This window comes from Oncorhynchus masou, unplaced genomic scaffold, assembly GCF_036934945.1.
Source record: "Oncorhynchus masou masou isolate Uvic2021 unplaced genomic scaffold, UVic_Omas_1.1 unplaced_scaffold_685, whole genome shotgun sequence".
NCBI lineage: Eukaryota > Metazoa > Chordata > Actinopteri > Salmoniformes > Salmonidae > Oncorhynchus > Oncorhynchus masou.
The window spans coordinates 150534-171905 of NW_027013300.1; the positions used below are offsets into that span (position 1 = coordinate 150534).

Consider the following 21372-nt stretch of genomic DNA (forward strand, 5'->3'; position numbering starts at 1 on the left):
AGAATCTTTCTGGTCGTAGTGTTGTAGTGCGGACACCAAAACCCATAGGGGAGGGTCCAGGTGGGCGTCTGTCCACGGTGGCGGCTCCGGCGCGGGACGTGGACCCCACTCTATCAAAGTCTTAGTCCCTCCTCCTCGCGTCCTTAGATAGTCGCCGCCGACCATGGCCTAGTAGTCCTCACCCAGGACCCCACTGGACTGAGGGGCAGCTCGGGACTGAGGGGCAGCTCGGGACTGGGGGCAGCTCGGGACAGGGCAGAGGCAGCTCGGGACTGAGGGCAGCTCGGGACTGAGGGGTAGCTCGGGATTGAGGGGTAGCTCGGGACTGAGGGGAAGCTCGGGACTGAGGGAAAGCTCGGGACTGAGGGGAAGCTCAGCACTGAGAGGAAGCTCAGCACTGAGAGGAAGCTCAGCACTGAGAGGAAGCTCAGGCAGGTAGTTGGATCTGGCAGATCCTGGCTGGCTGGCGGTTCTGGCAGATCCTGGCTGACTGGCGGATCTGGAAGAGTCTGGCTGACTGGCGGATCTGGAAGAGTCTGGCTGACTGGCAGATCTGGAAGAGTCTGGCTGACTGCAGATCTGGAAGAGTCTGGCTGACTGGCAGCTCCTTGCAGACTGGCAGCTCCTTGCAGACTGACAGCTCTTGCTGCTCCATGCAGACTGGCAGCTCTGGCTGCTCCATGCAGACTGGCAGCTCTGGCTGTTCCATGCAGACTGGCAGCTCTGGCTGCTCCATGCAGGCTGGCAGCTCTGACTGCGCTAAACAGTTAGGAGACTCGAGCAGCGCTGCAGAGGCGGAAGGCTCTGGCAGCGCTAAACAGGCGGGAGACTCCGGCAGCGCTTTAGAGGCAGAAGGCTTTGGCAGCGCTAAACAGCCGGGAGACTCCGGCAGCACAGGAGAGGAGGAAGGCTCTGGCAGCGCTGGAGAGGCGAGGCACACTTTAGGCCTGATGCGTGGTGCTGGCACTGGTGGTACTGGGCCGAGGACATGCACAGGAAGCCTGGTGCGGGGAGCTGCCACCGGAGGGCTGGTGCGTGGAGGTGGTACAGGGTAGACCGGACTGTGCAGGCGCACTGGAGCTCTTGAGCACCGAGCCTGCCCAACCTTACCTGGTTGAATACTCCCGGTCGCTCTGCCAGTGCGGCGAAGTGGAATAACCTGCACAAGGGCTATGCAGGCAAACCGGGGGACAGCGTGCGCAAGGCTGGTGCCATGTAAGCCGGCCCAAGGAGACGCACTGGGGACCAGATGCGTAGAGCCGGCTTCATGGCATTTGGCCTACACGCTCACTCTCCAGTGCACCCGCACTGGAGACACCGTGTGCACCTCCAGCATAACACGGTGCCTGCCGGTCTCTCTAGCCCCCCGGTAAGCACAGGAAGTTGGCACAGGTCTCCTAACTAGCGTCGCCATACTCCCTGTGATTCCCAACCCCAAGACATATTTGGGGCTGACTCTCGGGCTTCCATCCGCGTCGCTGTGCTGCCTCCTCATACCAGCGCCTCTCCGCTTTTCCGCCTCCAGTTCTTCCTTGGGACGGCGATATTCTCCAGGCTGTTCCCAGGGTCCTTCTCATCAAGGATCTCCTCCCAAGTCCATTTATCCAAATAATGCAGCCTCTCCCACTGCTGCTGCTGCTGCTGCTGCTGCTGCCTCTGTTGCTTCTCCTGCTGCTCCTGCCTGTTGACACGCCGCTTGGTCCTGTTGTGGTGGGTGATTCTGTTCTGGCTTTCTATGTGTGAATGAGAGTCGGACCAAAATGCAGCGATGTAGATTACGATCCATGTTTAATAAACAAACGTGAACACGAATCAATTACAAAAACAACAAAAAAACAATAAACATTACGAAAACCGAAACAGCCTAATACTGGTGCAAACTAGTACACAAGACAGGAACATAAGGACACTAAGGACAATCACCCACGAAACACTCAAAGAATATGGCTGCCTAAATATGATTCCCAATCACAGATAACGATAAACACCTGCCTCTGATTGAGAACCACTTCAGACAGCCATAGACTTATCTAGAACACCCCACTAAGCTACAATCCCAATACAAACACACGACATGCAAAAACCCATGCCACACCCTGGCCTGACCAAATAAATGAAGAAAAACACAAAATACTTAGACCAGGGAGTGACACTGGGTCATTTACTTTCGTTTTTATACACCAGCTTCAAACAGCTGAAAATTCTATATTTTTGGATATGGAAAATATATTTCACTGTGGTTTAGATGGTACAATGATTCTCTACACTCGTTTTGTCACATAAACTGAAATTAGGCACATTTTTAGAATTTTAGCAACCAGCAAATGTCGGAGTGATTTCTGCATAGTGCATCTTTAAAAAACGAGTTAGCTATCACATTTTCTTATCAAACTGTCAACAGAGTAGCTAGCAAGCAACAAAATATGCCAAATAACAGTCTAAAAACAACTTGAGGGCAAACAAATCAGATTTGATGTTCAGACACGTCACATAGCGATATATCCAACGCATTTGGCTTGTGGCTGTTCAGACTGCAGGAATGAGAACAGATTCAAATCAGATATGCAAAACAATAGGATTTCAGTCATTTCAAACTGCTAATGTGAACAAGGCTTTAGTCTTGCCTGTTACATGTGCATGAATACCTACCTTTATAGTTGTTTGTCTCCCCCTACTAGCTGTTTTCTACAAGCTCAGTTTCTCAAATCAAATATAATTTTATCAAATCAAATCAAACCAAATTGTATTTGTCACATACACATGGTTAGCAGATGTTAATGCGAGTGTAGCGAAATGCTTGTGCTTCTAGTTCCGACAATGCAGTAATAACCAACAAGTAATCTAACTAACAATTCCAAAACTACTGTCTTATAAACACAAGTGTAAGGGGATAAAGAATATGTACATAAAGATATATATGAATGAGTGATGGAACAGAGCAGCATAGGCAAGATACAGTAGATGGTATCGAAAGTACAGTATATACATATGAGATGAGTATGTAAACAAAGTGGCATAGTTAAAGTGGCTAGTGATACATGTATTACATAAAGATGCAGTAGATGATATAGAGTACAGTATATACGTATACATATGAGATGAATAATGTAGGTATGTAAACATTATATTAGGTAGCATTGTTTAAAGTGGCTAGTGATATATTTTACATAATTTCCCATCAATTCCCATTATTAAAGTGGCTGGAGTTGAGTCAGTGTGTTGGCAGCAGCCACTCAATGAGCCTCTTAAAGAAGAAGTTACAGGTTTGTGAGAGCCATAAATCTTGCTTGTTTGTTGGTGACCAAATACTTATTTCCCTCCATAATTTTCAAATAAATTCATTAAAAATCCTACAATGTGATTTTCTGGAAAAAAAATCTCATTTTGTCTGTCATAGTTGAAGTGTACATATGATGAACATTACAGGCCTCTCTCATCTTTTTAAGTGGGAGAACTTGCACAATTGGTGGCTGACTAAATACTTTTGCCCCACTGTATATCTTCTCCCAGATGCACTTCTCTCACTTTTCCAGTATAAGTCCGATGAGTACTGTAACAGCCCCGTTTACACCACGATGCTGTCACGATCTTCCAAACCACTACTTTCAAACCACTATCTCCCAATAAGTTTTCTAATCGGCTAACGCACATCCTCGCTGACACCATCTTTTATACATTAATACATTTCCTTCTTTAAGAAGACTCTACCCCTATCTCCCATTCATACTCCTATCTCTCAAGAGGACTCTGCCCACATCTCCCAATCAGCCAACCCCTATAATAGAGAATGGAATGACCCTTCTTGAGCCCTTCTTGCTCCAGCATCCCTCAGCAGCCCTCTTGCAGAGGACTCAGCCCTCTTGCCCCCTTTTGAGAAAGCTTTTTGGGAATATTTTTGAGAAAGGACCCTTCCGATCCCAATAATAGAGAAAATACCAAAAGGTCCTTCTCTCAGAGGACTCTACCCCTATCTCTCATTCAGCCTTCTCTCAGAGGACTCTACCCCTATCTCTCATTCCTGCCTTCTCTCAGAGGACTACCCCTATCTCTCATTCAGCCTTCTCTCAGAGGACTCTACCCCTATCTCTCATTCAGCCTTCTCTCAGAGGACTCTACCCCTATCTCTCATTCCTGCCTTCTCTCAGAGGACTCTACCCCTATCTCTCATTCAGCCTTCTCTCAGAGGACTCTACCCCTATCTCTCATTCAGCCTTCTCTCAGAGGACTCTACCCCTATCTCTCATTCAGCCTTCTCTCAGAGGACTCTACCCTATCTCTCATTCACAGAGCTCGCTATTTTCTTAAAACTTGGTGCTCATTTTCTTAAAACTAAGCTTGTTAACCCATGATCAAAGAATCCAGGTCCTATCTAAATTTGTTTAGGATAGAGTACACAGTCTCCCCTGCTCCAGTGATTTCAGGCGGGTTTCATCTGCTCCAACCTCTATGTGGAGTGAGAATTCCCTGGGTCACTGTTGACCGTCTGTGTACGGTTGACCTGTCTTCACTCTGGAATCAGTTGAAGACTGCCATTATCTACCCCATCCTTGTCGCCAAGAATTGTAAAGGAAATTCTGCCCTAAGTGCACACAAGTGACCACAGGAAACATCCTTGATCAGAGGTTAGTTTGTTTAATAAGGATTGCAAGCCGGATTGCAAGCCAGAGTTTACACTTACAGTAATTTGCATGTAACACACTCATCACAAAATATGGTGTTTTCCCTTTTTATCCCTGAGGATCACCCCACCCGGGGTGATGTCCCTTAACTTTAATACCATATAAGCTCATAATTAATAGTTGCTACTACAAAGATGTCTCTGCTAGGCAGAGTTCAGCTTATTGTGTTATTGGCAGTTAGTTTCCCAATCACTCTTCCCATTTTTGCTGTCATGTGCAAGCAGAAGTAAGACTGGAACATAGCAACAACAGGAACACTTGGTTCCCTTTATCTATCTGTTACCCAAAGTATAGTTTCAACACACAAACATATGACATTGTACAGTTGACCTTTTCATGCACTTGCAAGGTCTATCACTGATTCTTAATCTCAAGCTCAAGCAAAGCATTAATCATTGTACTTTTGCAATCACCGGTAGAATTGTAATGTACAGATATTATAAAATTCCTTTCAGTCCTCCCACCAGCCTCCTCTGTTGTCATGGTGTTGTTAAACCACTTTCTCACAAATCCAGTAATGATTGTCTGAACATGACAGGTCATTCCATGCCTTTCCAGGACGCCATGTTTCTGTGTTCAGCTCAACACAGTCCTCCTTCCGATTTGCTGGGGTGTCACCATCATTCTCAAGCTGCAGTTTGTGCCAGTAACTACAGGGTAAACAAGACAGAGAAAATAATGAATACACATTTTGATTTGTCACATGAGCGAAATAGAACAGGTGTAGACTTTACCATGACATGTTTAGTTATGGGTCCTTCCCCAACAATGCAGAGTTAAACAGTAAGAAATAACTTAGTAAAACATTTGCTAAAGAAAAAAGAAAAATAGTAACACAAAAAAAGTGACTAGGCAATTAGGACAGAAAATAAACAGAGTAGCACAGCGAGTAGCACACAGAGTAGCACACAGAGTAGCACATGGAGTAGCACAGTGAGTAGCACACAGAGTAGCACAGCGAGTAGCACACAGAGTAGCACAGCGAGTAGCACAGCGAGTGTGAAGAATGTGGAAGTGTGTGTGGATGTGTTAAATACTATTTCTAAGGGGTTGAGGGTTAAGGTTAGAATTAGTATAGGCTTAGGGTTAGGGTTAAGGTTAGAATTAGTATAGGGTTTAGGGTTAGGGTTTAGGGTTAAGGTTATAATTAGTATAGGGTTAGGGGTTAGGGTTTAAGGTTAGAATTAGTATAGGGTTAGGGTTAGGAGCTAGGGTTAGTTTTAGGGTTAGGGTTAAGGTTAGAATTAGTATAGGGTTAGGGTTAGGGTTAGGTTAGGTTAGAATTAGTATAGGGTTAGGGTTAGGGTTAGAATTAGTATAGGGTTAGGGTTAGGGTTAGAATTAGTATAGGGTTAGGGTTAGGGTTAGGAATAAGTTATAGGGTTAGGGTTAGGGTTAGGGTTAAGGTTAGAATTAGTATAGGGTTAGGGTTCGGGTTAAGGTTAGAATTAGTATAGGTTAGGGTTAGGGTTAAGGTTCAAATTAGTATAGGGTTAGGGTTAGGAGCTAGGGTTAGTTTTAGGGTTATGTGTACATGTATGTGTGTATTTGAGTATCAGTGTATGTACAGTGGGGCAAAAAAGTATTTAGTCAGCCACCAATTGTGCAAGTTCTCCCACTTAAAAAGATGAGAGAGGCCTGTAATTTTCATCAGAGGTACATTTCAACTATGACAGACAAAATGAGAAAAAAAATCAAGAAAATCACATTGTTGGATTTTTAATTAATTTATTTGTAAATTATGGTGGGAAATATGTATTTGGTCACCTACAAACAAGCAAGATTTCTGTCTCTCACAGACCTGTAACTTCTTCTTTAAGAGGCTCCTCTGTCCTCCATTTGTCTCTATCACGCCCGGATGGTAAATCTCACTTTGTAGTCATAGGATTATGAACAACTCAGAGAATCAGTCCTATCTTACACTGAGGTGAGTGTTATTTAGAGCAGTAGTCTGTTACCTTGGGGTGGTCAGTGTTATTATGAGCAGCAGTCTCTTACCTTGGGGTGGTCAGTGTTATTAGAGCAGAAGTGCAGCAGTCTCTTACCTTGGGGCGGTCAGTGTTACAGAGCAGTAGTCTCTTACCTTGGGGTGGTCAGTGTTATTAGAGCAGTAGTTACCTTGGGGTGGTCAGTGTTATTATAGAGCAGCAGTCTCTTACCTTGGGGTGGTCAGTGTTATTATAGAGCAGTAGTCTGTTACCTTGGGATGGTCAGTGTTACAGAGCACCTTGGGATGGCAGTCTCTTACCTTGGGGTGGTCAGTGTTATTAGAGCAGTAGTCTCTTACCTTGGGATGGTCAGTGTTATTAGAGCAGTCTCTTACCTTGGGGTGGTCAGTGTTATTAGAGCAGTAGTCTCTTACCTTGGGATGGTCAGTGTTATTATAGAGCAGTAGTCTCTTACCTTAGGATGGTCAGTGTTATTAGTGTTAGCAGTAGTCTGTTACCTTGGGATGGTCAGTGTTATTAGAGCAGTAGTCTCTTACCTTGGGGTGGTCAGTGTTATTAGAGCAGTAGTCTCTTACCTTGGGTGGTCAGTGTTATTAGAGCAGTAGTCTCTTACCTTGGGATGGTCAGTGTTATTTAGAGCAGTAGTCTCTTACCTTGGGGTGGTCAGTGTTAATAGAGCAGAAATCAGTGTTATTAGAGCAGTACTTACCTTGGGGTGGTCAGTGTTACACTAGATCAGTAGTCTGTTACCTTGGGATGGTCAGTGTTATTATAGAGCAGTAGTCTCTTACCAGGGGTGGTCAGTGTTATTATAGAGCAGTAGTCTCTTACCTTGGGGGATGGTCAGTGTTATTATAGAGCAGTAGTCTCTTACCTTGGGGTGGTCAAGCTTAGTCTCTTACCTTGGGATGGTCAGTGTTATTTAGAGCAGTAGTCTCTTACCTTGGGATGGTCAGTGTTATTATAGAGCAGTAGTCTGTTACCTTGGGATGGTCAGTGTTATTACAGAGCATTAGTCTCTTATTGTTAAGGGATTACAGAGCAGTAGTTTTATCAATAATGACTAATTATGTATACATTTCAATCAGGACTGACTAATCAGAATACTATTATGTTACTGTATAGATGTATGAATTTTCTATTAATCCTAGTACTGAATATAATGTGTGTAAATAGAATCAAGAATTAGAACAATTACTGTCTGTTCCTTGGTAGAAATGAATGAACTTATCGTCAGACTGGCTAGAATGCTTATCTACACAGGAAGACCTTGGCTCGGTCATAAATGATCTAAATTGGTGTGGGACGATGTGGGAAGGCTTGAGAACTAGACGGCCTTTGTACCAGGGTGAAGAAGAGACGGGACAGTTCGAAAACTAATGACGTCATTTTCAGTTTATAACCTGTGGTAAACTGTATCATGTTCAGTACTCTCGAGAATAAACACTGCTGATTTATTTTGAGACTGGTCTCTGTCCATGTTATGCAAATAAGGGTCTTACAAATTCTTAGAAGTGGACAGAGTGTTTAATTTAATTGGGTATTAAAACATGTAGGAATTTAATTCCAGTAACACTTATCTTGGGGTGGTCAGTGTTATTATAGAACAGTAGTCTCTTACCTTGGAGTGGTCAGTGTTATTATAGAGCAGTAGTCTCTTACCATGGGGTGGTCAGTGTAATTAGAGCAGTATTCTCTTACCTTGGGGTGGTCAGTGGTGTGCCGTCCACCCATTTCCAGGTCCCCTCAGTAACAGAGTCAGTCAGACCAATCCAGGCTCTCTTAGTAAGGCCAAAGAGAAACTCCTGTTGGTGAGAAAGATACTGATATTGTCAACTACTATAGACGACATCTGTTAAATACTGTAAGATGCATTACTGACCAAGAGATGTTTGATCATAACCCCCCTGCCATATCTCTCTCTCTCTCTCTCTCTCTCTCTCTCTCTCTCTCTCTCTCACCTGTTCCATATCACTGTTTACAATCACCAGGTCTGCTCCTCTCTCCAGACAGTCCTGTCTACTCTCCCTCCATGGCTTTTTCACTGTAGACAGGAAGTACCAACTGGATTCAAACTTCTGCCAGCCTTCAGGACATTTCTGTTCTACAAGACAAAAACATGCATTTCCATCTTATTATTCTCTTCTATACACCTATTATTGAAGAATACAAACACAAGTTTACTGCATATTAGATATGTGATGTTATAATCATTTATCAGTTTAACTCACTCATATTAGAGAACTTTGACATGATATCATCTCTATCCTTCTGAAGCTGGTCTCTCTCTTTAGTCAGGGTGTTGTAACTGGTCTGTAGCTGGTCTCTCTCTTTAGTCATAGTGTTGTAACTGGTCTGTAGCGGGTCTTTCTCCACAGTCTCATTGCCTCTGTTGTCTGGAAAGCATTGATACATATAGCTCCTGGTTAATTCACTCACAAAACAGTAAATCAAGAAATCTAAATGAATATTCCCATGATATATTGGCATGCAGTGTGGACATTTCACCAGTAAAATGTGATGAATTATCATTCAAGATTGACATTGATAGCCTATTTTGAAATGAGGAATGCCTAACATGGTGTAGGAAGGTGTTAAGGATATAACATGTTTTATATTGTTTCTGAGATATGTGGATATTGTCACATGTTGTAATCTGAGGATGCATGTTATGTATATTCTATATATCTTCTTTTTAACCTTTATTTAACTAGGCAAGTCAGTTAAGAACAAATTCTTATTTTCAATAACGGCCTAGGAACAGTGGGTTAACTGCCTGTTCAGGAGCAGAATGACAGATTTGTACCTTGTCAGCTCGGGGGTTTGAACTTTCAACCTGCCGGTTACTAGTCCAACGCTCTAACCACTAGGCTACCCTGCCGCCACTAAAAAGACATTCAAAAGGGGCCATCTGTCGGTACAAACTTTGATTGAGACATGATGATGTCATAAACAAATATCACTCCACCACTGGTTACCAAAGACATGATGGACATCCGGAAAAGAGGACAGACTATCAGCTGATCATTGACGTTGATGATTGATGTAAATCTGCTAGTTAGCTAGATCAATCATTCTTTCACTGATTGGGATTTAATCTTCAATGCTCTCAAATAATAACTTCAGAATACACAGTATACCTTCATGGTCCTGCTTTAAATTACATTCAGTTTATAAAGGCTTTTATACAGCCTTCCTCATGCTTTCATAAGCACTTCATAAATGTGTTATTAAGCATCTATAAGTATATGTCATGCTTTATAAAGGGTTCATAAACGTGGCATAACTGTGTGATAATATCACATTTACATTACATTTAAGTCATTTAGCAGACGCTCTTATCCAGAGCGACTTACAAATCACCTATGTCAAATGTGACATAACCCACTATGTTGAATAAGATATAAACGTATAAAGGGGGACAAGCTGTACTGAAGTATGAAACACGCTCTAAAGTTAAGTTTAGATGACATCTAATCTCGTTCCCAGACACTTCCGCCCAAATGGTCAGGTGGTCTGGTGGACCAACGCATCAAACTTGGCCTTCATTAGTTAGGGTTTGGTTTAAAAGTACATTTTAAGAAGAGAAATTAGGGCTTAGCCATGATTATGACTTTGTGGCTGTATTAACTAGTGACGACCAGGGGGAAAGTATTTGCTGGCAAAGGACATGGCCTAATGGCAAATTGTTTACTCAGTAAGGTCACTTACATAGAATTCTATGGTCACTCCCACTAAGGCCAACTTTGAATGGTTGATATCCCAGGCTTATACTGTGCATTCGGAAAGTATTCAGACACTTTGACTTTCTTACAACCTTATTCTACAATGTATTAAATTGTTTTCTCCCCTCATCAATCTACACACAATAACCCATAATGACAAAGCAAAAACAGTTTTGTAGAAATTTTTGCAACTTTATTATAAATAATTAAACAGAAATATCACATTTACATAAGTATTTAGACCCTTTACTCAGCACTTTGTTGAAGCACCTTTGGCAGCGATTACAGCCTTGAGACTTATTGGGTATGATGCTACGAGCTTGGCACACCTGTATTTGGCGAGTTTCTCCCATTTTCTCTGTAGATCCTCTCAACCTCTGTTAGGTTGGATGGGGAGAATCGCTGCAGAGATATTAAGTCTCTCCAGAGGTGTTCGATTGGGTTCAAGTCCGGGCTCTGGCTTGGCCACTGAAGGACATTCAGAGACGTGTCCCGAAGCCATTCCTGCGTTTTCTGTCATGTGCCTTTTACTGAGGAGTGGCTTCCGTCTGGCCACTCCACCATAAAGGCCTGATAGGTGGAGTGCTGCATAGATGGTTGTCCTTCTGGAAGGTTCTCCCATCTCCACAGAGGAACCCTGGAGCTTTGTCAGAGTGACCGTCAGGTTCTTGGTCGCCTCTCTGACCAAGGCCCTTCTCCCCTGATTGCTAATTTTGGCCAGGTATCCAGGTCTAGGAAGAGTCTTGGTGTTTCCAAACTCCTTCCATTTAGGAATGATGGAGGCCACTGTGTTCTTGGGGACCTTCAATGCTGCAGAAATATCTTGGTACCCTTCCCCAGATCTGTGCCTCGACACAATCCTGTCTCAGAGCTCTATGGACAATTCCTTTGACCTCATGGCTTTTTTTGCTCTGACCTTATATAGACAGGTGTATGTCTTTTCAAATCATGTCCAATCAATTGAATTTACCACAGGTGTACTCCAATCAAGTTGTAGAAATTCTCAAGGATGATCAATGGAAAAATGATGCACCTGAGCTCAATTTCGAGTCTCACAGCAAAGGGTCTGAATACTTATGTAAATAAAGCACTTATGTTTTTTTTTTCATACAGTTGGAAAAAAAAAATATATTAACCTGTTTTCACTTTGTCATTGTGTGTAGATTGATTCAATATTTTCTTCCACTCATCAATTTTATAATAAGGCTGTAATGTGACAAAATGTGAAGACGTCTGAATACTTTCCGAATACACTGTAGACATGGTTTGTGTACTCAAGTGTACTCAATGATCGGCTATGAAAAGCCAACTGACATTTACTCCTGAGGTGCTGACCTGTTGCACCCTCGACAACTACTGTGATTATTATTTTTTGACCATGCTGGTCATTTATGAACATATGAACATCTTGGCCATGTTCTGTTAGAATCTCCACCCGGCACAGCCAGAAGAGGACTGGCCACCCTTCATAGCCTGGTTCCTCTCTAGGTTTCTTCCTAGGATTTGATCTTTCTAGGAAGTTTTTCCGAGCCACCGTGCTTCTACACCTGCATTGCTTGCTGTTTGGGGTTTTAGGCTGGGTTTCTGTACAGCACTTTGAGATATCAGCTGATGTAAGAAGGGCTATATAAATACATTTGATTTGATTTGAAGTAGACCTGATGCAGTTCTTTTGTTTTTGTTGTCACATTATTGGCAGTGCTTGACTTTGACTGAAATAGGTTCCAGTATGCAGTCCCAAATGGCACCATATTCCCTACATAGTGCACTTTCATAAGTAATGTGCTAATAGGGTGTCATTTGGGCCTCACTCACAGAAAGCCAGCCGCAGGGAGATGTTGAGAGTGACTTGTAGAACACACAGCACTCCTAAACACACAGCAGCCAGCCTGTAGAGTCTTAGTCTTCCATCTGCAGAGAAACACAGGCAGACACCATCCTACATTATGATAACAGAACAAACATAATCCTACATCACTACTGCCTATGACTTGAATTCTGAGAACTTAACCCCCCCCCTCAATTTAGGCTTGGTAGCGACCGTTTGCTCAAGAGTGCTGTGCTAATTCTGATATACAGGGAGCTACTTTATGAAGAAATTACCAAAATTACACAATATAGCTAAAGCATGACTTTAAGAGGATATCTGCGATTGCTGCTTACATTGTTGGGACTTTGAAAAGTATTATTCATTCTTCATGAATGTAACTTATAAATGCCTCATGAGCTTAGTTTTACTTTCTGAACCCCTCAGGACCCCAAATATAAGTTTGTTCTATCACAGAACTGTTAACAAACACTGTGTAACCTCAGATGGGTAAAATTATCATTTTGATCTCATGGATGGACAGTCCTTGCATACATACTGTAGCTATGAATTACATACAGTACCAGTCATACATACTGTAGCTCTGTCTATGAATTACATACAGTACCAGTCATACATACTGTAGCTCTGTCTATGAATTACATACAGTACCAGTCGTACATACTGTAGCTCTGTCTATGAATTACATACAGTACCAGTCGTACATACTGTCATGACGTTGGCCTGGAGGTTAGGTTTATGACAGTCATAAATACCTCTTCCCCCCTTTTTCCTCTCTCTAACCTACTGCGGTTACATTTAAAAAAAACTTGGTTAACATTCTGGGAACGTCAGAATGTGGGGGGAAATGAACTATATTCTGGTAATCCGAACAATTGAACATATGCGGTGGTACTTAATGAATATGATGTCAGTTCGGTTGTCATCTGAGACATTCTCATCAATGATGAAATGACATAAACTCTACAGTGCAAAGTCTACACATCAGAGTTATGGGATTCATATGGAATTGTTGTTCAATTTAAATGTTTGAATATTAAATGATTTGTGATGGGATGAAATGTGATTTTAGCTTCTAAAATGTGAGATGTGGGTTTTCATAAGATATTGCTGCTCACTCAGTGGCCCGCCCACGTGAAGAGACAAAGGTTCTATGACACACACCCATTTTCTCCCTTCCTATATAAGACCTTGACGATAACCGAACTTCCTGTTCCGGGTACGGTAGGATGACATTCCGATGTCAGAATGGTTCAGAATACTGAATGAAGCCAACCTCAGCTTGAGCTTTGGTTGCGAACGGTATGAACTTTGAACTCTTATTCACTAAAGAAGTGATACCTCCTCGCCGTTGAGTTAGCAACAGCAGCTAAAAACGTGGGCTAGGAAAGGACAGACAGAGTATCCCGTCTACCACGCAACGACGACACTACAAAGTTTCCGTTCACCACCAGAGACACTCTTCAAAGGACAAATGACTCTGTTGGGCAACACGGCCATCCATCTACAACCAACCCATCAAAGCGCAGCTCAGAGTAAATATTTATTGCATTTTCCTTTTCCAAATGGGCGGTAATTTAGAATGCATAAGATTCTGTATTTATGATAGAGTAGCTGCCTACGGCCCGATAGAGACATCGCTTCTCCCTTTGTTCTTCAGTCTTCCAACTCTTTCACTCAAACCCAACCCCCTTTTCTTTGTGTAACCAGCTGTCATATCTGTTCCGTCCGCTAGGGACGTTTTCCTTTATGACGTAATTTGTAATCAATTTATGATTAATTGTGTGTATGTGAATTATGTGTGATTAGTTAGGTATTTAGTAAATACATAATTAAACCCAATTTTGTATTGCTGATTCAACTTGTTAGCCAGGGTTCTTGCAGATAACCAAGAATTTACAACTTTCAGATGAGACTGAATTAAGACGATAATTGATATTGATGTAAAATATTACTAGGTCTTTAAGAGTTTATTCAGAAGTTAATAGCTCTATAAATATTATTTTGTGGTGCCTGACTCTCTAGTTAATTACATTTACAAGATTAGCTCAATCATGTGATATTAATTACGGAGAAATCATTTTATAGAATAGCAAGTCATATCACATAATCCGGCATAGCCAAAGACACGACAATACTGTAGTTCTGTTTATGAATTACATTCAGTACCAGTCATACATACTGTAGCCCTGTCTATGAATTACATACAGTACCAGTCATACATACTGTAGTTGTCAGGATTTGGCCAGGGTTGTTCCGGGTTTTGGTCACTAGATGCCCCCATTGTGCTTTTTGACCTCATGTTTTTTCCCTTGTTCCCCATTATTATTTGCACCTGTGGCTCGTTTCCCCTGATTGTATTTAAACCCTTAGTTTCCCTCAGTTCTGTGCTCTGTGTTTGTATGTTAGCACCCAGCCCTAGTGTTCTGTGTACTCTTGTCGATTCCGGTGGATGCTCTTGTGGAATTCTGTTTTGTTTTTGAGTATCTCTTGAGGCTTTTTGTGCTATTCCTACCACCTTTTGGATTTGCCATTTTTTTGTATTGAAGGACTTCTCCTTTTTACTTTATTAAATACACCGTCTTAAGTACTGCTGTGTCTGCCTCATCTTCTGGGTTCTGCTGACTATTCGTGGCTCAGTTGGTTAAGTGACTGTTTCTCACTCCGGAGACCCAGGTTCAGTAACCGGGTCCTGACAGTAGTTCTGTCTATGAATTACATAAAGTACCAGTCATATATAGTTATGTCTATGAATTACATACAGTACCAGTCATACATACATTGTTCTGTCTATGAATTACATACAGTACCAGTCATACATACTGTAGCTCTGTCTATGAATTACATACAGTAACAGTCATACATAGTTCTGTCTATGAATTACTTACAGTACCAGTCATACATAGTTCTGTCTATGAATTACATACATTACCAGTCATACATACATAGTTCTGTCTATGAATTACATACAGTACCAGTCATACATACATCGTTCTGTCTATGAATTACATACAGTACCAGTCACACATACTGTAGCTCTGTCTATGAATTACGTACAGTACCAGTCATACATAGCTCTGTCTATGAATTACATACAGTACCAGTCATATATAGTTCTGTCTATGAATTACATACAGTACCAGTCATACATACTGTAGTTCTGTCTATGAATTACATACAGTACCAGTCATACATAACTCTGTCTATGAATTACGTACAGTACCAGTCATACATAGTTCTGTCTATCAATTACATACAGTACCAGTCATACATAGTTCTGTCTATCAATTACATACAGTACCAGTCATACATAGTTCTGTCTATCAATTACATACAGTACCAGTCATACATAGTTCTGTCTATGAATTACATACAGTACCAGTCATAAATAGTTCTGTCTATCAATTACATACAGTACCAGTCATACATAGTTCTGTCTATAATTTACATACAGTACCAGACATACAAAGTTCTGTCTTTAATTTACATACAGTACCAGTCATACATACATACAGTTCTGTCTATCAATTACATGCAGTACCAGTCATACATAGCTCTGTCTATCAATTACATACAGTACCAGTCATACATAGTTCTGTCTATAATTTACATACAATACCAGTCATATATATTTCTGTCTATAATTTACATACAATACCAGTCATATATATTTCTGTCTATGAATTACATACAGTACCAGTCATACATAGCTCTGTCTATGAATTACATACAGTACCATACATACTGTAGTTCTGTCTATGAATTACATACAGTACCAGTCATACCTAGTTCTGTCTATGAATTACATACAGTACCAGTCATACATACTGTAGTTCTATCTATGAATTACATACAGTACCAGTCATATATAGTTCTGTCTATGAATTACATACAGTACCAGTCATACATAGTTATGTCTATGAATTACATACAGTATCAGTCAGACATACTGTAGTTCTGTCTATGAATTACATACAGTACCAGTCATACATACTGTAGTTCTATCTATGAATTACATACAATATAAGTCAGACATACTGTAGTTCTGTCTATAATTTACATACAATACCAGTCATATATAGGTCTGTCTATGAATTACTTACTGTACCAGTCATACATAGCTCTGTCTATGAATTGGAGAGTGGTTACATTTCTGCAGCGAACATTTTTCTGAGAGTGGTTCCGTCTCCGGAGGAAAAAATGGGTCACCAGGTGCACAGAGCCTGTTTCAGGTTACCAGACCCTCAGCTGTTTACCAATAAGAGTGGTGGGGTGTCCAGTGTGTCGTTGTTTAAAAATATTATGTTCAATTGGTCTTTTTAAATAGTTCTACGTAGTTCCAACAACTGAATTTAGACAATAAATTGAATTGATGCATTTCAGTGTATGTGACCCCAGCAGGTTGTAAACCCCAGGCTCTGTACCAGCTGTACCAAAGAGAAGACAGAACAATAAAAAACGAACAAGCGCTTTTCTATGATGTGCTATATAGTGTGTGTGCACGTGCCAGCATACGTGTGTGCGTTCGGTGTGTGCGTTCATACCTGTCTGTATCTGTGTGTGAGAGAGAGAAAGATAATTCTTTGTACCTGAGAGATGGGTCTCAGTCTTCATGCTCCTCGTTGCTCTATTCTGGTTTTCTTCATTAACTTCTTTTAATTCAATCACCTGTTTGTTGACGTAGTCGGCCATCTTAACTAACCGTACCGAATATCAATGATGACCCCAATCAATCAATTCATCAACTAATTCAGACTGTCTGACCTTTTATTGTAATATATATGATTTTTACTTTTACTTATAGTATTAACTTACTTCTACTGTATGAATACCTTTCTAACAGACTCCTAATGGTAATATCTGCTGTATGATTCTAAATTCAATGACAAGTTGTTGTCTGATGTGCCTCTCCATTGGTGTCTCTGTCTGTCTGTGGTCGACTGCAGTAGAAAGAACGTTTTAAGTATGCAATCTCTTTCAAGTAAGATGTTATATTCCGCAATAACTATGTGACATTGTTCGTAAGGAAGTGACATCATGGCTCGCACTTCGTGACTCACATTGAATCAGGAAGCTGGTAAAACTCAGAGATTGTTCCTTTATTTACTCATCTGTGCCTTTGTTCTTCTTATTATAAAAGTTATTTATAATAATTTTTTTACTTTTACTTATAGTATTATCTTACTAATGATTACCTTTCTAACTGACTCCTAATGGTAATATCTACTGTATGATTACCTTTCTAACTGACTCCTAATGGTAATATCTACTGTATGATTACCTTTCTAACTGTCTCCTAATGGTAATATCTACTGTATGATTACCTTTCTAACTGTCTCCTAATGGTAATATCTACTGTATGATTACCTTTCTAACTGTCTCCTAATGGTAATATCTACTGTATGATTACCTTTCTAACTGTCTCCTAATGGTAATATCTACTGTATGATTACCTTTCTAACTGTCTCCTAATGGTAATATCTACTGTATGATTACCTTTCTAACTGTCTCCTAATGGTAATATCTACTGTATGATTACCTTTCTAACTGACTCCTAATGGTAATATCTACTGTATGATTACCTTTCTAACTGTCTACAAATGGTAATATCTACTGTATGATTACCTTTCTGTCTCCTAATGGTAATATCTACTGTATGATTACCTTTCTAACTGACTCCTAATGGTAATATCTACTGTATGATTACCTTTCTGTCTCCTAATGGTAATATCTACTGTATGATTACCTTTCTAACTGACTCCTAATGGTAATATCTACTGTATGATTACCTTTCTAACTGTCTCCTAATGGTAATATCTACTGTATGATTACCTTTCTAACTGTCTCCTAATGGTAATATCTACTGTATGATTACCTTTCTAACTGTCTCCTAATGGTAATATCTACTGTATGATTACCTTTCTAACTGTCTCCTAATGGTAATATATACTGTATGATTACCTTTCTAACTGTCTCCTAATGGTAATATCTACTGTATGATTACCTTTCTAACTGACTCCTAATGGTAATATCTACTGTATGATTACCTTTCTAACTGTCTCCTAATGGTAATATCTACTGTATGATTACCTTTCTATCTGACTACTAATAGTAATATCTACTGTATGATTACCTTTCTAACTGACTCCTAATGGTAATATCTACTGTCTGATTACCTTTCTAACTGACTCCTAATGGTAATATCTACTGTATGATTACCTTTCTAACTGACTCTAATGGTAATATCTACTGTATGATTACCTTTCTATCTGACTACTAATGGTAATATCTACTGTATGATTCTAACTTCAGTGACTAGTAGTTGAGTAGTTGCTCTGATGTGCATCTCAACCAGTTACCTCTCGGATCTCTGTCTGTTGTCGACTACAGTTTTTAAAGTATCCAATCACCTTCAATCAGGAAGTTATACATTACAGGATATGCTAAACACAGTGATATAACATGATAGCTGCATGAAAACAAGTAGTGAAGAGTGCAGCCTTTCATCCTATCACTTTGACTGTTCTGTTTGTGGCTTCTCCAGCCTTCAAATGGAGTTTACATTGTGACTCTATCTCTCTCTATGCCACCAATAGGGACACTTTTCTTTTATCTAAGCTGTCTGTGTGTGACGTCAGTGTGACGGGTTATTCAGAGGTGTGTGTGGGTTTTCTGTCTGCATCTTTATCAGAAAAGGGGAACTTCACACGTGTCTTTGTGTGTGTCTGTGTGTTTGTCTGTGTGTGTGTCTGTGTGTCTGTCTGTGTTTGTGTCTGTTTTTGTGTCTGTGTCTGTGTCTGTGTGTGTGTCTGTGTGTGTGTCTGTGTGTGTGTGTTTGCCTGCGTGCAGCAGGTATCCTCTCAGCACTGTTCTGCCTTCTGTCTGTGTCCAACTGCAATTCACATTGTTTTGACAATCCAATCACATTCAATCAGGAAGCTGGTAAACCTGATAGGTTCCTTTCTTACTTCATCTGAGCCTGAGTTCATCTTCTTACTAAAGTCGTTTATGCTAATAATTGATTATGAAAAAAATCACATTATGGCAAATCACATAATATGTTTCTATTTAAACAATGAATACAAGCATTTTACAGATGACAATATGTCTACACACTGTTTAATTAGAGAGAGATGCATTAGCACTGTAGCACTACTATATAATGAGCTACTGTATAACTCTTCACAAATCCAGTTATGAAGAGAGGTAAATGCTATGTCATAATATTTATATACAGACTCAGAATACCCAATATTAACATCAGCACAGTCCTTGTTACAGTATATCCTGGTTCACAACCATTATCAGATTGTTTGCCACTCAGTAGAGTACCAGCAGTGTGTTGGTGTGTCTGTGTCTTAGAGAGAGAGAGAATGAAGTTGTGTGCACTGTAAGGTGCTGTATGTGTGCGCGTTCTCCCACCAGCCTCCTCTGTTGTCATGGTGTTGTTAAACCACTTTTCTCACAAATCCAATGACGATTGTCTAAACATGACTGGTCATTCCATGCCTTTACAGGACGCCAGGTTTCTGTGTTCAGCTCAACACAGTCCTCCTCCCCATTTGCTGGGTTGTCACCACCATTATCAGGCTGCTGTAAGTACCAGTAACTACAGGGTAAAGAAAACAGAGAAAATAATTAATAAACATTTTGATTTGTCACATGCGCTGAATACAACAGGTGTTAACTTTACCATGAAATGCTTAGTTATGGGTCCTTTCCCAACAATGCAGAGTTAAATAGTAAGAAATAAAATAATAAAACATTTGCTAAATAAAAAAATGAAAATATTAAACACAAAATGAAAAGTGACCAGGCAATTAGGATAGACAGAGTTGCAGGGTGAGTGTGAAGAATGTGAAAGTGTGTGTGTGTGTCTGTCTGTCTGTCTGTCTGTCTGTCTGTCTGTCTGTCTGTGTGTGTGTGTGGACGTGGTAAATACTATTTCTAGGGGGTTTAGTGTTAAGGTTAGAATTAGTATAGGGTTAGGGTTAGAATTAGTATAGGGTTAGGGTTAGTTTTAGGGTTAAGTTTAGGGTTAGAGAAAGAGGTCGTATAAGGGAAAAAAGATTTTAAATGGGACCGATTTGTGGCGTCAATATACATGTGTGTGTTTTGTGTGTACATGTATTTCAGTATCTGTGTAAGTATGTGTGAGTGTGTGGGTAGAGTCTAGTGAGTGTGTGGGTATAGTCTAGTGAGTGTGTGGGTAGAGTCTAGTGAGTGTGTGGGTAGAGTCTAGTGAGTGTGTGGGTAGAGTCTAGTGAGTGTGTGGGTAGAGTCTAGTGAGTGTGTGGGTAGAGTCTAGTGAGTGTGTGGGTAGAGACTAGTGAGTGTGTGAGAAGAGTCTAGTGAGTGTGTTTGTAGAGTCTAGTGAGTGTGTGGGTAGAGTCTATTGAGTGTAGTGAGTGTGTGGGTAGAGTCTAGTGAGTGTGGGGGTAGAGTCTAGTGAGTGTGTGGGTAGAGTCTAGTGAGTGTGTGGGTAGAGTCTAGTGAGTGTGTGGGTAGAGTCTAGTGAGTGTGTGGGTGGAGTCTATTGAGGGTGTGGGTGGAGTCTATTGAGTGTGTGGGTAGAGTCTATTGAGTGTAGTGAGTGTGTTGGTAGAATCTAGTGAGTGTGTGTGGGTAGGGTCTAGTGAGTGTGTGGGCAGAGTCTAGTGAGTGTGTGGGTAGAGTCTAGTGAGTGTGTGGGTAGAGTCTAGTGAGTGTGTGGGTAGAGTGGGGTAGAGTCTACCCCCACACTCACAGTCTAGTGAGTGTATGGGTAGAGTCTAGTGAGTGTGGGGGTATAGTCTAGTGAGTGTGGGGGTAGAGTCTAGTGAGTGTGGGGGTAGTCTAGTGAGTGTGGGGGTAGAGTCTAGTGAGTGTGTGGGTAGAGTCTCGTGAGTGTATGGGTAGAGTCTAGTGAGTGTGTGGGTAGAGTCTAGACTCTGTGGGGGTAGAGTCTAGTGAGTGTGTGTAGGTAGAGTCTAGTGAGTGTGTGGGTAAAGTCTAGTGAGTGTGTGGGTAGAGTCTAGTGAGTGTGTGGGTAGCGTCTAGTGAGTGTGTGGGTAGAGTCTAGTGAGTGTGTGGGTAGAGTCTATTGAGTGTAGTGAGTGTGTGGGTAGAGTCTAGTGAATGTGGGGGTAGAGTCTAGTGAGTGTGTGGGTAGAGTCTAGTGAGTGTGTGGGTAGAGTCTAGTGAGTGTGTGG

The 21372-nt window shown here is 41.1% G+C and overlaps 2 protein-coding genes across 3 annotated transcripts in view; both read right to left on the reverse strand.

Annotated features, from left to right (window-relative positions):
• Positions 1 to 4597: 4597 nt before the first annotated feature.
• LOC135536935 (CD209 antigen-like protein C) lies at positions 4598 to 17160 on the reverse strand. Of its 2 annotated transcripts, XM_064963158.1 has the most exons (6): positions 16771 to 17158; positions 12169 to 12264; positions 8860 to 9024; positions 8590 to 8732; positions 8330 to 8433; positions 4599 to 5329 (listed from the first exon to the last, which is right to left on the reverse strand). In XM_064963158.1, the coding sequence occupies exons 1-6, from the start codon at positions 16871 to 16873 to the stop codon at positions 5170 to 5172; spliced, it is 771 nt and encodes a 256-aa protein (XP_064819230.1). In that variant the 5' UTR covers positions 16874 to 17158; the 3' UTR covers positions 4599 to 5169. The 2 variants fall into 2 exon arrangements, with proteins under 2 accessions (XP_064819231.1, XP_064819230.1); XM_064963159.1 differs by lacking the exon at positions 12169 to 12264 and having other exon boundaries at positions 4598 to 5329; positions 16771 to 17160.
• Positions 17161 to 19230: 2070 nt separating this feature from the next.
• LOC135536916 (C-type lectin domain family 4 member E-like) overlaps positions 19231 to 21372 on the reverse strand; it is a 28523-nt gene continuing 26381 nt past the window's right edge. The window contains exon 6 of the mRNA XM_064963135.1: positions 19231 to 19790. Coding sequence (XP_064819207.1) covers positions 19619 to 19790 — 172 coding nt within the window. The 3' untranslated portion in view covers positions 19231 to 19618. The remainder of the gene's footprint in view (positions 19791 to 21372) is intronic.